This window comes from Salvia splendens, chromosome 10, assembly GCF_004379255.2.
Source record: "Salvia splendens isolate huo1 chromosome 10, SspV2, whole genome shotgun sequence".
NCBI lineage: Eukaryota > Viridiplantae > Streptophyta > Magnoliopsida > Lamiales > Lamiaceae > Salvia > Salvia splendens.
In genome coordinates this window covers 17,674,195-17,690,943 of record NC_056041.1, presented here as the reverse complement: position 1 = coordinate 17,690,943, position 16,749 = coordinate 17,674,195, and the positions used below count along the sequence as shown (strand labels likewise).

General features: G+C 35.1%; 2 protein-coding genes across 2 annotated transcripts; both read right to left on the bottom strand.

The window, feature by feature from the left end:
• Positions 1-1,128: 1,128 nt before the first annotated feature.
• Positions 1,129-4,836, bottom strand: LOC121753274 (zinc finger BED domain-containing protein DAYSLEEPER-like). The gene is made up of 2 exons (XM_042148507.1): positions 4,621-4,836; positions 1,129-3,458 (listed from the first exon to the last, which is right to left on the bottom strand). Exon 2 carries the CDS (start codon positions 3,425-3,427, stop codon positions 1,325-1,327), a length of 2,103 nt encoding a protein of 700 aa, XP_042004441.1. The 5' UTR covers positions 3,428-3,458; positions 4,621-4,836; the 3' UTR covers positions 1,129-1,324.
• Positions 4,837-8,454: 3,618 nt separating this feature from the next.
• Positions 8,455-12,137, bottom strand: LOC121752263 (zinc finger BED domain-containing protein DAYSLEEPER-like). Its single transcript, XM_042147247.1, has 2 exons — positions 11,938-12,137; positions 8,455-10,725 (listed from the first exon to the last, which is right to left on the bottom strand). The coding sequence occupies exon 2, from the start codon at positions 10,692-10,694 to the stop codon at positions 8,598-8,600; it is 2,097 nt and encodes a 698-aa protein (XP_042003181.1). The 5' UTR covers positions 10,695-10,725; positions 11,938-12,137; the 3' UTR covers positions 8,455-8,597.
• Positions 12,138-16,749: the final 4,612 nt, after the last annotated feature.

Below are 16,749 nucleotides of genomic sequence, written 5' to 3'. Positions count from 1 at the left end.
ATTTAGAAACCAAAATACTTTATCCAAATTTTATACAATATTCATTTTTTTGAATGATATATAAAGGGGAGTGTTATATTGCTAACTTAATACTTAATTGTTAACTATAATTAAATAATAATTCTTGGATATTCAAAATCAGGGGCCTAGAACCTAGATCATCATCATCGAAATGTCAATATGATCAACAAAAAACGTCAATAAGGGTATTAAAGTCAATTTACAATAAATTAGTTGTAACTAACTTTTGAAAAATATCACAAACCTTTAAAATGCATATAACTTTCTCGATTTAAATTATTTTTTCACATAACATATACTCCCTCCGTCCGCAAATAGGAGTCCCATTTTTCCATTTTTGTCCATCCGCGAATAGGAGTCCCGGTTCATAATTACCATAAATGATAAAGAGGCCCCACATTCCACTAACTCATTCCACTCATACATCATTTAAAACTAATATATACAAGTGAGACTCCTATTCCACTAACTTTCTTCCATCCACTTTTCTTAACTTTTCATAAAACCCGTGCCGGAATTGAATGAGACTCCTATTCGCGGACGGAGGGAGTATCAAATTAAAGATAATTTCATAAGGATTCTAACGAGATCTCACTTGCATATGTTCCGATGTAAAAATTTGAAAAAAAATTCAAAAAATTTCAATTTTTCCGTACAGTAACAAATGCCAACATAATAATACATGTAGAATGTCATTCTTAAAGCAATGTGTTGACATTCTCAAAGTATTGTGTTGATATTTTCAAAACCCTGTATAGATATTTTCATCCAAAGTCCTAATTTGGTAGTTTTTTTTATCTTTTTCGATTTAATTAATAAAAATAAAAATTACACGTGACAAATTTTTGACTACTAGATTTCTAAAATCAAATTAGTTGTAGTTAGCAACTAGAGAGTGAGTTAACAATTGATCGCTCCCCCGAAATATAAATTTGCAAAAAATCATGAACTTTGATCTCTAACCATACATAATTTCCAATTTTCCTCCAAATCTAAACGAATAAAATAGTTTATAAAAATGACAAAATTATGATAAAATTGGATATTTTTTAAAACTTGCGGACTTAACAGGAATTTAACAAACTTATGTAGTAATTTTTTAGCAATTTAACCAGAATTGCGAAGACAAATCTATTATAACAAATACTCAAATCACATTCATTCCTACACAAAACTATAACAATAACAATAATCAATCTACGAATGTATTGAGGTATTGTACAAAATAAGTTTTAAACACTGATAGAATCATTCAATTCAACAATTCAAGAAAAATAACGCCTCTACCTATAGCACCACTACACTAAATTGGAACTTCCACCTTCACCGGTGCTACAGGAGCCTCGACGGTCTCCGTCTGAAGCCAATCCTTGGCGCAGATGAGGGCCTCCACCGTCTCCGGCCTCAACGAGCACCTGTAACTATCCATTTCCTTCCTTACCGTGTCGAACACAGATGCAGCTGGCACCGTACAAACTGGAATCGATAGTATATCACAAGCCATCTTCGAGAGCGTTGGATACTTCATCCTGTTCACCTTCCACCACCCCACCACGTCAAATTCGTGAACTCGTGGCAACAACGACTCCTGCAGATACTGGTCCAGCTCCGACTTGGAAAGCTGACTCGTTGTCTCCATAATGTAAGCGTCGAAATCTGTCAATCCTACACCGTTGCTTACTATTCCTTGAGGATCCTCGGCCTTCCCGGATTGACCGTTCACCACCTCCGTGTAAGCAGGAGTCAGAGGCAGGGGGAGAGCAATGTATTCATTGAACAGCTCGTGGATCCCATCATCAACGATCTTCACATACGAGGCAGAATCGTCGCCATATATTTTCGAGAAGCTGAACTCCACGAGTTTCAGCTTGAACCGTGGATCCATAACCACAGCAATCGCCAGAATGAAACAGCTGCTCTTCCAGTATTTGTCAAAGTTCTCTTGCATAGACTTTGTCAGAGTACTAACAAATGGATCTTCGCTGGAAGCTGCTCGCGCCAGTTCCAACTGAATCTTCCACGCTTCATGAAAGAAGGTGTTCGTTGTTGGAGAACCAGCTGTCGTCAGAAGATTAGCCGTGTCGAAGAGGGGTTTCAAGTAAGTGCAGAGTATCTCCACTTGCTTCCAATTCTCTTCTGTCGGGGTGTCCTTGTAATCAGGGTCCATAGTATCCAGACAAGAGAATACTTCCTTCAATTCCCATGCAGCCAGCAGCATTTCATATGTCGTGCTCCATCGAGTTTGGTCATCGATAGCAAGAGTCTTGGAGCTAGACACTTGGAGTTGCTGTTTGAGCTCGATGAACTTCTCCTCGCGAGATTCAGACGTCTTCACATACTTGACGCTGTCTCTTATCATCTTGACAAGGCCATCCACAGAAATAACTGCATCTTCGAAAATCTTGCTCAACGAATGAGCAAGGCAATTTCCAACCAACAATTGACCGCCAAGCACCAACGGATTCTTTACAGATAGCAGAGCTCTCATATTGTCTGTGGCAGCGTCGTTTAATGGCTGATTAATGGTTACAGAAAATAACTTTCCATCCATATTCCAATCAGACAGGCAAGCAGCAACAGAATGGCTGAAAGCAGTAGCTGATTCCGGATAAGGCTCCATGATCACATTGAGAAGTTTCCAGTGCATCTTCCACTCACTGTCTATGAACTGTCCACTTACAAACATGTATCCGACAGTTCTGCTCGAAGGCCATAAATCCAAGGTAAGGCAAATCCGTCCAGGTACCCCCTCAATCACACGCTGGATGCTAGCTTTTTCACGGAGATAAGTAGCCACACAGTCTCCCTGTACAGTATTGAAGCTCACCATATCAAATCGAGGCTGCAAATTCTGAACAAATGCCATGAAACCAGGGTGTTCAACCATGTGGAGTGGGTAGTCATGCATGATAATCATCCTAGCAATCTCATGTCTACAGCGATCAGCATCAAAGGAAAGGTATGGTACAGAAGCCGTCCGATAGCGTCGCTTCGGCGTATCAGTAAAGGAGCTCATCTTTGGAGGGGCGCTGTAAGGGGTGGACTGGTTATTTCTCTCCTGGTTACGCAGTACCACTGGACAAGTCCCCTTTGCAATGTGACGCTTGAGATGGCTCGTCCCAGCTACCTTATTCCCTGTGCTGTAGGCAAATGACTGTTTGCATTGCTTACAGTATGCCCTCCTACATCCAGCACCCACTGTTTCAATAGTGAAATGCTCCCAGACAACCGACTTCTTTTTCCTACGTTTAGTAGGTTGCGGCTCAACAATGTTCGGTGTCAGCTCTACCATATGGTTGGCTTCAGGCTCTAAAAGGTCGAGTTGCATCTCTGTCTCCATGGACTGGGTATCTTCTACTAGGACAAGTTCATTATTCATTATTTCATTAGGGCTTTCCACCTCCATCTTAAGAGAATGCGATATGATTTAAATGTTCCTGGAAAAACCAAAGATGATCCAAAAATCAGTACCAAAATCATCCACCCCGAATCACTAACAATTACAATGTGTTAATGAGGCTGTGATGTTGTAAAAGATCGGCCATGGTTACTAACACTGGCCGAGAACATTGAGGTTCAGAAAGGAAACACTAAACTACAAAAAGGTTCATTCACAATCTGAAAATTTTGGGCAAGAAATATCATGCTAAAAGGTTAGTGTTACTTATCCTATAAGAGAGTGAAATTCTAGAAAAGAGAATGAAGAGAAACTGAATTTTAACAATAGTGTTTTCATGAAATAGTATTCCCAAGACATCAAAGAGTATAAACAATACATTTTCCATAAGCACCAATGCGTGTAATTTGAAAATAATGTTATCTCTTATCACGTCTCGAAAACATTGGAATAAGATCTGGAATACAATTAAAACTAAAGCTGAAGCCATTCCAGAATAGATTTAACTATTTAAAATGGGTCCTCAAAAAGTTTCAGGCTTGAGCCGCGAGGCCCGGATATTCACGATTAAAAGTGGGCCTTGGTTAAGCAAAAATCCAGCTTTTTCGCCTATTCTCAAATACATTGTTCTATAACATGTAGTAGTAAAAAGTTCACAAGGACCCACAGGGCCCATTCAGACAACCAAACAACAAGTTATGAGATGTGTCCTCCTCTATTTAAAGTAACTACAAAAGGTATCAATATTTATCTAAATAACGTCATCATACGAAACATGAACAAAACAAGTAAACCACCAAAAATCACGAGTTTCAGCAGATCTAACGCTTCAAAAACATATGGGGCTCAAAGAGCATCATCAAGAAAAGCCCAGATCCAAATCAGGAACAAAACATATACTACTAGTATAAATCAACTCTAAAACAGAATATAGTCAGAACAGAGTAGTAATATTTCATGCAGATCGACAGACAAAATGAAACAAACAAGCCCAGAATTATTCAAAAACCTCAAAATTAAGAGAATCGTAAACAACAAATATCAGGAAGAAAAAAAGAAGAGAATTTAGCAAAAAAGCCACAAAGTAACCCAATACAACCTATTAAAATTATTAAGAAACGTATTAAAAAGGTCAACTTAAGAAAAAATGATAGAATTTTGGGTGAGAAAAAATCATAAACAAAACACAAAAATTCTCATACCAGCGAGAAGAGGAGTTTCCGAATCGAACCCCCAGAGGAAAATTCGGGTTGATCGGCCGAATCGGAGGCGGAGGGGCAATTTCCGGCGACCAGATCTAGGGTTTGGGAAGGAGAGAGAAAAGAGAATTGGGCTTGGAATTGGACCTAGTTTTAGGGGAGGGTTTATTATTGTTGGGATAGGGCGAAAATATTAAACAGCATTGGATATGGACTTTCAGGTCCATCTAATTCCTTTGCTGTGTGATTCTCAACGTGTATTACTGCGTGTTTCGTTACAAAACTTATTTTTTAAAATTTTATATTTATTATAGTTCACATCATATGACTATTTTTAATTGTGTGACCACACAGCCCAACTTCAGTGTGTAGCCCACTACTTAGGGATTTTTAATTTGGGAAATAAAGTTTTGATTGTGGGGGCCTACAATTTGTGGAATTTGCATTTTGGATGATTGTCTTTTGGGGGTGAGGTTTTGAAATATTCATACAGCCCATATGACGTGAATGACGTTTATTTGAAGAGGAAACTTTACTACTATTGGTCCATGCCCTAGGATGGACTATGATTTGATTTCTTGATTATTTTGTGGAAAAATGACCTAACTCAATTATTTAAATTAAACGAATTTAATCATAGGAAGCTACGGTTTTGCCAACTGTTAAACTCAATTATAGTTGCATTTATTTAAATGGGTTGGAGTTTTTTTCATTTCAATTAGTTGATTACTAGTTTTTCATTTAGCATTTGGCATTAAGGGCACAACAATCGTGCATTTTTCGCACTGGACTTGGGTGCAATCAGGGGCGGACGCATAAATAAATATCCCCAATGGCTGAAATTTCTAAATTTTGTTTCAAAGTATATTTTAGAGTGTTTTAGATTATTTATAGGGGCTTTTACTCAATAATTTACGTTAGACTTGAATAAATTTTAAAATTTTATACAAGAAAAAAAGTTTAAAAATCAATTTTATTGAGGGCTTTAGCCCCTCCCTCAATACACATAGGTCCGCCCATGGGTGCAGTGCAATGATCGCCGTTGCAAGGCTGGGGTGGGTGTCTATGTCGAGCCTTCGCGTCTCTGCCTAAATGAGGACACATGCACGACACACATACATGGTTATTTTCTAAGCACATTTTTATTTTTTTAAATTTCCCTCCTATAAGACTATTTTCAATGGGTCACTTGTATAGTAGTAGCATGCAACACGTAGTTATTAGTTAAAGAGAAATGATAGGCTGGGAGCTTTGAATGAGCGCTATGTGAGCGTCTCGACCACGTCATCTTTTTTTTCCTTTTTTTCTCTCACATGGTGCTATGTGAGAGAAAACTGATGATAAGTCTGCCACGTCATTAATCGCTCACCGAGTGCGTACATAGCGGCACCTAGCATATCAATCCTCATAAATACATTTTTAAATCTTTTAATTTCCTACTAACCCGACGCACATTTTCAAAACAGTAAGACTTCTAATTTAGTTACAGACTTCTATTGCATTTAACTAATTTAAATTTACAAAAATCTAGGCTAACATACAATTTTAAAACTCGCTCTGCAAAAACAAATCTTGTTAGTACATATACATCCTTAAATATAACAAAACTTGTACATATACATCCTTCAAATATCTCTAGAGTATAAAGAAAAACAGAAGAAGTCGAGGTTAAAATTAAATACATCCACCCGCTAACCTTTTACTTTGGAACCGCTACAAATTCATGACATTCCCACTCTTTCTTGCATTCAAGACGCAAGAAAATGTTGTTGCATTTACACTATTTTTACCATATTAATGATACAATCGTTGTTAGTTTATTTTTATCTTTGTTTACTTTTACCATATTAATTTCAAGATTTTCACTAATTTTCATTTGATTGACTTAATGATAATTTCAGACATCATTTCTAAATCATTTATTATTAGGTTTATCTGATAAGAACACATTACTTTTGAAGTATATTTAACAGGAGTAGAAACCTAAATTTGAAAACAAATAATAATAATAATAATAATATTTATATTCGTAATCTCACATTAATAGTCAATTATTATATTGATAATTCAATTTTTTTATTAAAAATTAAGTAATATCTATGTGGCACAAATATAACTTACGTAAGTATGTACACAACAACAATTTAGCACGTACCGTCACACAAAATATATCATTTCCTAGCAAAATGCTTTGTGCACTGTGTGCTTCTAGGATGAGTCATTATATGATTAAATTATTCTTGATTTCAATTTTTTGACACAAATTATACTAATAAACTCGTAAATTTGTTTATCACAGATTTACAACTGTGTTTTAATATACTTCACTATTTTTACCAAATGTATTATTGTATATGTTTATTATTAAATGCATTTATAATTTTAGCTTCATATAATTATATTATTTCTTATTTCAAATAATATTTTATAATTTAAATAGGTCGTACATAGCGTGTGATACTAATATATATGTAAATTAGAACTGCACAATAGAAGATATTCTACAAAATACTTAAACTGTACATTTATTTCTTCTTTCAGCTTTTGGCTCTTTTAAAATTCACGGCATTGCACTTAGACCTGCCCAAGGTTTACCGGACCGGCGATTAAAACTGAAACCGTAACCGGCAATTACGGTTCCGAACCGAAACCGTGAGGTTCGGTTCAGGTTCCAAAATTTTCGAACCGAAACCGCGACCGAACCGCCTATTCTGAACGTTTCCGAACCGTCGGTTAACCGGCAGTTTCACGGTTCCGACACGAGGCACAGTTCCGTCGGGTAACCAATACAATGATAAATTTAACATAGTTAATCCTTATATTAAAACTATACTCCATTAAATAAAACATTGTTGAATGATCCGGTTTTTTAGTTTTATACTTTTATAAGTAACTTTCATTTTTGGATTTGGTAATATTTGTGGAAAGAGACAAAATTTTGCAGCAAAAATAACTTTATAATACTATTTGGTAAAATGGGATGGTGATTTGGAAAACATAAGAGAAAAGATAATAAAATGAAAATAACTTAAAGCCACCGAATATTTGACTCAATGACAAATTTATTTCCGATTATATTAATTAAACACATTTGTTTACATATGGACCATTATTAATAAATATTTATCAACATTGTTTAATAAAACTTAGAAGAATTGATTACTTTAAATAAATCATAATACTATAATTAACATTGGTCAATGAATCAACAGTCTTCAAATTGATTGGTTGGCGGTGGCTAATGACTGCAATCTTCAAAATTGATTACACAAAACACTATTTTTCGATTTTTAGTTATTTATTTATTTATTTAAATGCTGATTTTTTTAAACACCTTACTCGTCTTATTTCAAGTTAAACTATCAATTTTCTTGTTCCAATTTATTTATAATTTCAAACTACATGGCAAAAAAAGTTAAGGAAAAAAACTACAAAATCGAACTTAAACCGCTATAAACCGTCCGAAAACCGGCGGTTATATATGTATAAATATTCATCATGATGAGTCTGGTGATCAAATTGTTCTTTCGATTTTGTGATCAAGTTGATGTTTAATCTTGAATTGTGTCACATATATTCCGAATGAGTGTCGAATATAGGTTTTGGAATTAAAGTTGTGGCACGTATTAGTTGTCAGTTTTGCATCGAAGTTATTGGTGTTTTGCCGTGAAGCCGGTTTTAGAACCGAAGCCGTGAAACAACCACACGGTTCGGTTCCAGTTCGATATTTCCCAAAACCGGAACCGGCGGTTCCAAACCGAAACCGCGTGGACAGGTCTAATTGCACTACCTTTAAATAAGAAGAAAATCACTTGCTGAATTGCCGTGGAATACAAATACTCAAATCTCATTCATTGCTACATAAAATCAATCTACGCATGTTTTTAGGTAGTGTACAATATTAAGTTTCAACATTGACAGAATCATTCATTTCAACCATCCAAGAAAAATAACGCCTCAACCTACAGCACCACAATACACTAAATTGGGACTTCTACCTTCACCGGTGCCTTCGGAGCCTCTCCAGTCTCCGTCTGAAGCCAATCCTTTGCGCAGATGAGGGCCTCCACAGTCTCCGGCCGCAACGAGCACCTGTAGCTATCCATTTCCTTCCGTACTGTGTCAAACACAGATCCTGCTGGCACCGTACAAACTGGAATAGAAAGTATATCACATGCCATCTTTGAGAGAGTTGGATACTTCATCCTGTTCACCTTCCACCACCCCACCACATCAAATTCATGTACTCTTGGCAGCAATGACTCCTCCAGATACTGGTCCAGCTCCGACTTGGAAAGCTGGCTCGTTGTCTCCATCATGTAGACGTCGAAATCTGTCAATCCTACACCGTTGCTTACTACTCCTTGAGGATCCTGGGGCTTCCCGGATTGGCCGTTCACCACCTCCGTGTAAGCAGGAGTCAGAGGCAGGGGGAGAGCTATGTATTCATTGAACAGCTCGTGGATCCCATCATCAACGATCTTCACATACGAGGCAGAATCGTCGCCATATATTTTCGAGAAGCTGAACTCCACGAGTTTCAGCTTGAACCGTGGATCCATGACCACAGCTATCGCCAGAATGAAACAGCTGCTCTTCCAGTATTTGTCAAAGTTCTCTTGCATAGACTTTGTCAGAGTACTAACAAATGGATCTTCGCTGGAAGCTGCGCGCACCAGTTCCAACTGAATCTTCCACGCTTCATGAAAGAAGGTGTTCGTTGTTGGAGAACCTGCTGTAGTCAGAAGATTAGCTGTGTCGAAGAGGGGTTTCAAGTAAGTGCAGAGTATCTCCACTTGCTTCCAATTCTCTTCTGTCGGGGTGTCCTTGTAATCAGGGTCCATGGTATCGAGACAAGAGAATACTTCCTTCAATTCCCACGCAGCAAGCAGCATTTCATAAGTCGTGTTCCATCGAGTTTGGTCATCGATAGCAAGAGTCTTGGAGCTAGGCACTTGAAGTTGCTGTTTGAGCTCAATGAACTTCTCCTCGCGAGATTCAGACGTCTTCACATACTTGACACTGTCTCTTATCATCTTGACAAGGCCGTCCACAGAAATTACTGCATCTTCGAAAATCTTGCTCAACGAACGAGCAAGGCAATTTCCAACCAGCAATTGGCCGTCAAGCACCAACGGGTTCTTTACAGATAGCAGAGCTCTCATATTGTCTGTGGCAGTGTCATTTAATGGCTGATTAATGGTTACAGAAAATAATTTGCCATCCATATTCCAATCAGACAGGCAAGCAGCAACAGAATGGCTGAAAGCAGTAGCTGATTCTGGATAAGGCTCCATGATCACATTGAGAAGTTTCCGGTGCATCTTCCACTCACTGTCGATGAACTGTCCACTTACAAACATGTATCCGACAGTTCTGGACGAAGGCCATAAATCCAGTGTAAGGCAAATCCGTCCAGGTATCCCCTCAATCACACGCTGGATGCTAGCTTTTTCACGGAGATAAGTAGCCACACAGTCTCCCTGTACAGTATTGAAGCTCACCATATCAAATCGAGGCTGTAAATTCTGAACAAATGCCATGAAACCAGGGTGTTCAACCATGTGGAGTGGGTAGTCATGCATGATAATCATCCTAGCAATCTCATGTCTGCAGCGATCAGCATCAAAGGAAAGGTATGGCACAGAAGCCGTCCGATAGCGTCGCTTCGGCGTATCAGTAAAGGAGCTCATCTTTGGAGGGGCGCTGTAAGGGGGGTTATTTCTCTCCTGGTTACGCAGTACCACTGGACAAGTCCCCTTTGCAATGTGACGCTTGAGATGGCTCGTCCCAGCTACCTTATTCCCTGTGCTGTAGGCAAATGACTGTTTGCATTGCTTACAGTATGCCCTCCTACATCCAGCACCCACTGTTTCGATAGTGAAATGTTCCCAGACAACTGACTTCTTTTTCCTACGTTTAGTAGGTTGCGGCTCAACAATGTTCGGTGTCAGCTCTACCAAATGGTTGGCTTCAGGCTCTAAAAGGTCGAGTTGCATCTCTGTCTCCATAGACTGGGTATCTTCTACTGGGACAAGTTCATTATTCATTATTTCATTAGGGCTTTCCACCTCCATCTTAAGAGAATGCTATATGATTTAAATGTTCCTGTAAAACCAAAGATGACCCAAAAATCAGTATCCTAACCATCCACCCCAAATCACAAACAATTACAATGCGTTAATTAGGCTGTGATGTTGTTAAAGATCGACTATGATTATTGACATTGGTCGAGAACATTAAGGTTCAGAAAGGAAATCATGCTTAAAGGTTAAGTGTTACTTTTCATATAAGAGGTAGTGACATTCTAGCAAAGAAAATGAAGAGAAACTGCATTCTAACAATAGTGTTTTGATGAAATAGTACTTCCAAGGCATCAAAGAGAAACAATACATTTTCCATAAGCATCAATGCCTGTCATTTGAAAATAATGTTATCACATATTATGTGTCGAAAACATTGGAATGGTCAAGAATACAATTACAACTAATGTAAAGGTTTGGTCCTAACTCTGAAGCTATTCCAGAACAGATTTAACTATATAAAATGGGTCCTCAAAAAATTTCAGGCTTGAGCTGCGATGCCCTGATATTCAAGATTACAAGTGGGCCTTGGCTTAGGCAAAAATCAAGATTTTTAGCCATCTCTATGCGCACAGAATTAAGAAATGAATGAAGTATACTTTTCAAACAATTTGTTCTATAACATGTAGTAATAAGTTCACGAGGTCCCACAGGCCCACTTAGACAACCAAACAACAAGTTATGAGATATGTCCTCTATCTAAAGTGACTACAACAAGTATCAATATTCATCTAAATAACCTCATCATACAAAACATGAACACAACAAAAGCAACAAAATTGACAGAGTCAACGGTCCAAATATAACAATTCAACCACCAAAAAAACCACGAGCTTCAACAGATCTAATGCTTCAACAGCAGATCTAATGCTTCAATAACATATGGGGCTCAAAAAGCATCATCAAAAAAGCCCAGATCCAAATCAGGATCATTACATATATTAATCAACTCTAAAACAGAATATATTTCTACCAAATTAGTAATTTTTCCTGCAGATCGATGGACAAAATGAAACAAACAAGCCCAGAATTATTCAAAAACCTCAAAATTAAGAGAATCGTAAGCAACAAATATCAGGAAGAATAAAAGAAGAGAATTTAGCAAAAAGGCCACAAAGTAATCCGATACAACCTATTAAAATTATTAAGAAACGTATATTAAAAAGGTCAACTGAAGAAAAAATGACAGAGTTTAGGGTGAGAAAAAATCATAAACAGATCACAAAAATTCTCATACCACCGAAAAGAGGAGTTTCCGAATCGGACCCCCAGACAAAAATTCGGGTTTCTCGGCCGAATCGGAGGCGGAGGGGCGATTTCCGGCGACCAGATCTAGGGTTTGGGAAGGAGAGAGAAGGAGGGGAGGAGAGAGAAAGAGGGTTGGGCTTGGAATTGGACCTAGTTTTTGGGGTCGGCAAATATGAGATAAGGGTTTATTATTGTTGGGATAGGGCGAAAATATTAAATCGAAATGGATATGGACTTTCAGTCCATCTAATTCGTTTGGTGTGTGATTCTCAACGTGTATTACTGCGTGTTTCGTTTCAATATTTATTTTTTATTTTTTTTATTTATTATCATTATAGTACCTCACATCTATTTTTAATTGTGTGACCACACAGCCCACCTTCAGTGTGTGTAGCCCACTACTTAGGGATTTTTAATTTGGGAAATAAGTTTTGATTGTGGGGGTCTATAATTTGTGGAATTTGCAATTTGGATGATTCTTTTTTTTATGCTGAGATTTTGAAATATTCATATAGCCCATATGATGTGGATGACATTTATTTGAAGGGGAAACTTAAGACTATTGGTCCATGCTACGGTTTGATTTCTTGATTCTTTTTTGGAAAAATGACCTAACTCAATTATTTAAATTTAAACGAATTTATTGGAGTTAAATCATAGGTCAAGCTACGATTTTGCCAGCTGTTAACTCAATTATAGTCGCATATATTTTAATAAGTTGGAGACTTTTTTCATTTCTTTAATAAAAATTGTTGAATAGTAGTTTTTCATTTAGCCATTGACATTAGGGCATAAATAATCGTGCACTTATTGTATCGGACTTGAGTGCAGTGTAATAGTGCACTTATTTATATACACATGCACAACACGCGTACATGGGGCGCTTAGTTGCACATTTTTTTATAATTAATATAACTACTGATTTTAATTTTTAATCATTTTTTACATTTTTATTTTTATTATTTAATTCCCTCCTATAAGATTATTTCCAATGAGAAACAAATACCTAAATTGTAATCAAGATTTTTGTCCAATGATATTGCAAAATCATTTGCAATTTATATTTACATATTTATTTATATGTGTGTAATATATTGAAATTGTCCTTCAGTTTACTGGAGTATATTACAGAATTAAGGAATTAATAATACATTTTCTTTTCTAATCCAAGTTCGGTATTTTCTATGATTCAATCAATTCATAGATTATCAACTTTGCATGATACGAAGTTATATTCATGTACTCCCTCTATTTCATATTTTGAAAACAATAAATTTTTTCTAAATAAACTAAAATATTATTTATCATTAAAAATAACACATTCTACATAATTTAAATACATTATCTGTAATAAATAAGTCTAAGAACTTTCATTTTAGATAATGGAGGTCCAAGTAATAACACTAAAATTAATAATTTTTTATTGATAATAAAGTTTCTTATCAGAGTTGAAAGCTCCAACTCTTTCTCTTTTCGATATATACATTATACATGCCAACAAAAATTTAGAACTAAAGTCATTATAGTAATTTATTTTTTAATTTGCTTGGTAGCGTTCTGTTGCCATGACTAATATCATGAGACTATCCATCTAGGATTAAGTTGTGGGATTATTTTAGTTGGAGGGGGAGGCTATGACTAATTATCATGAGACTATCCATCTAGGATTAAGTTGAAGGGTTCAATCTTATAAACCAAACATGATTCATATTTAATCATGAGATTTAATCTTGTCAACCGAACACGTTGATAAGGGTTAAGACGCTTCATTACCGACTGTTGTTTGATTCATAAAACAAAAAGTCAATTCATTTTAGGAAGATAGATTTGGGCTTCAATTTGGACCTCTTTTTGGGCTTGAGTTTCTCGTTGATGTTTTCACTCACACATTTATTTACTATACCATAGTGTATTGGTAGGATACTTCAATATTATACTAATTTTTCTTAAATTATTAACTTGCTAACTTTTCAATCTAGTGTATTAAAAATGTTAATATGATCATATTAAAATGTCAACAACATAATCACATTAAAATGTCAACACAAATTCGTGTTGACATTTTAAATATCAATGTCAACACAGTGTATTAAAATATTAACTAAGTTTATAATGACATTTCAATATCATCGTGTTAACATTTTTAATACACTACATTGATGAGTTAACATTGTTAACAACTTAAGAAAGTTAGTAATTGATCATTCATAGTAAGTATGTTTTGGAGGAAAATCTGACAGAGAGGGTAGGTATATCATGTGTCGATGAGTACTTAGAAAAAATCACGTTCTTTTTATTTTTAATCTGTATTTTCTTCTTGTTTGTATTTCGGAATTTTTAGGGGGATTTTCGACATTGATATTTCATATTTTACCTCGCACAAAATACAAAAAAATTATTTAATTTACTCACCCTACATACGGAACTGATGAGTTGGAAGTAGTAAATTATATGTCATCCTTTTTCAATATAAATAAATAAATAATTTATGTCATCCCACCAAAATTAAAGAATTGGTCCATGGCCTATATATAGGGAAAATGGAAATTGGTTGTCAATTTTGATTTTCACATTTTTTATGTAACTCAAACTCAAAATTTTCGAGATGGACGAATTCAATTATTTAAATGATCATTTTATTCTACCTAGTAAACACTTAGACGATGGACCAAACATAAAATGGTTGTACAATCAGCTTGCTACACTCATCTTAAAATGCATTACACAGACATATATATATATATATATAGGGGTGTGATAAAATACAAACTCTCTAAAATACAAACTATACAAACTTTAATCATACTCACTTAATACAATTAATCAACGGTTAATATAAGAGATTTTTCTAATGTCAACATTTTGACATCGAAAAATCAGAATTTGGACACCCCCGTCGACAGAATTTGTACACTCCGTACATCCCCCCGGTGACATAATTTGTACACTCCGTTGACATCGACCCCCGGTGACAGAATTTGTACAGTCCGTTGACATAATTTGTACACTCCGGTGACATAGTTTGTATTTTAGAGAGTTTGTATTTGATCACACCTATATATATATATATATATATATATATATATATATATATAGAAAGTAAGGTAAATGCACAAAGTATTTTTTTTATCATGAAAACTACAAAAAATATATATATTTATAATGATATTTAACTTTAGTGTGAACAAAACGAAATTAAAGAAAATATAAACTTCTCACAGAACAGAATTAATTCTCTTTCTAATAATAATTAAAGTAGATTTTATTCGCACCTCTCCCTATAGATGATACATGAAAACTTACAATAATGGACTTTGAAAATCTACTTTTAATATAAATGATTAAAAGTTGACAGAAAAAACAATTATATGGCAATTGAACGTGGTTATATGTAGGCCACAGATGCTAAAAGAAAATCAATATAGTTGGTTGGGCAGCGCAAAAGAAAACTGATAAATATAGTTAAATAACAATATATATTTTCTATTTTCTCTATTATCTTTTGTATTTAAAAGCTAGTACGTCCGTACTTTAAAACCTACCTGTATAAAAAAAATTGTGAAATAACTAATTTAAATTACTTTCAAGGAATTTCAAACTCGAGAATGGCCTGCAGCTGAAATTCCATAGAATTTTAAATATTTTCATCGAATTACTTACCGTAATATTATTCAATCTCATAAATTGTTGTCGTGTTATACAATTCGTTTCTTTCTTTAACTTTTTTCTGAAATAACAACTAGTGCAGACAAAATATCAACTCAAAATTTAGCCGAACATGCAATTGTTGGCCAATGCAAGTAAGAGTGTGTATTATACAGTGTTTGTATTATGAATACAATGTATATGTATTTGTATATAGTTGTGCAACATAATATATACCTACCCATCCATTCTAATAATTTTAATGTCTTAAATTAAAGGTAGCCACCTAAATAGACAGTTCGAATCTTGTCCGGTACTTGTACAATATTATGTACCATACATCCATTGAAAGAGAATGGTAAAGATGCCAGAGTGAGTAAGCATAAATAATAAGACATGCTCTATTCAATTTGCTTTTTTTCACCAATAGTATATGGTCCACTAAGTCAAATATCATCACAGATCTTACATTTTTAAATTTTTTTTTCCTAATATAATATTTCAGTAAAAATAATCAATTGGTTGTCAAAAGTTGAAATCCACATGTCTTTACATTAGTAGCAAAATCAATTTTTAGTGTTTATTATGCAAATTGGGTTTGTCCGAACAAACCGGAAAAAATAGCTAATCTAAAATTTATAGTTTGAAAAAAGAAATTAACTAGACTGTTTCGAACTATAACAAATAGGATTGACCTTAGAAGGCCAGAACAAACGAGTTATCCCAATTGACATCTTAATTCTATATCATTGCCAAATTTGCATAGAATTGCAATTGATACAATAAACCCTTAAACTCATACAGTCCCTCCGTTTCGTGTTAATAGAGTTCCATTTTGAGATGTTTTATAATAATAGAATTGTCTCCACTTTTGGCAAAATGACCACATTTTCTCTCTGACTCTTTATTTTCTCTGCAACTTTATTCTTTCTTCAAATATATTTTATTTGCTATGATCATACTTTATCACCTTAACTTAATAAACATCTATTTCATTTGTATATATGGGTGTTCTTATGTTAATTTTGTAAATATTTTATTTTGTTTCTGCAATGCTAGCTCATTATTGTTTTGGTTTGATTATTTCATATCATATACTATAAAAATAATCTCGTTTATGTTTCTATAGATTTGAGTATGTCATGCAGAAATTTTC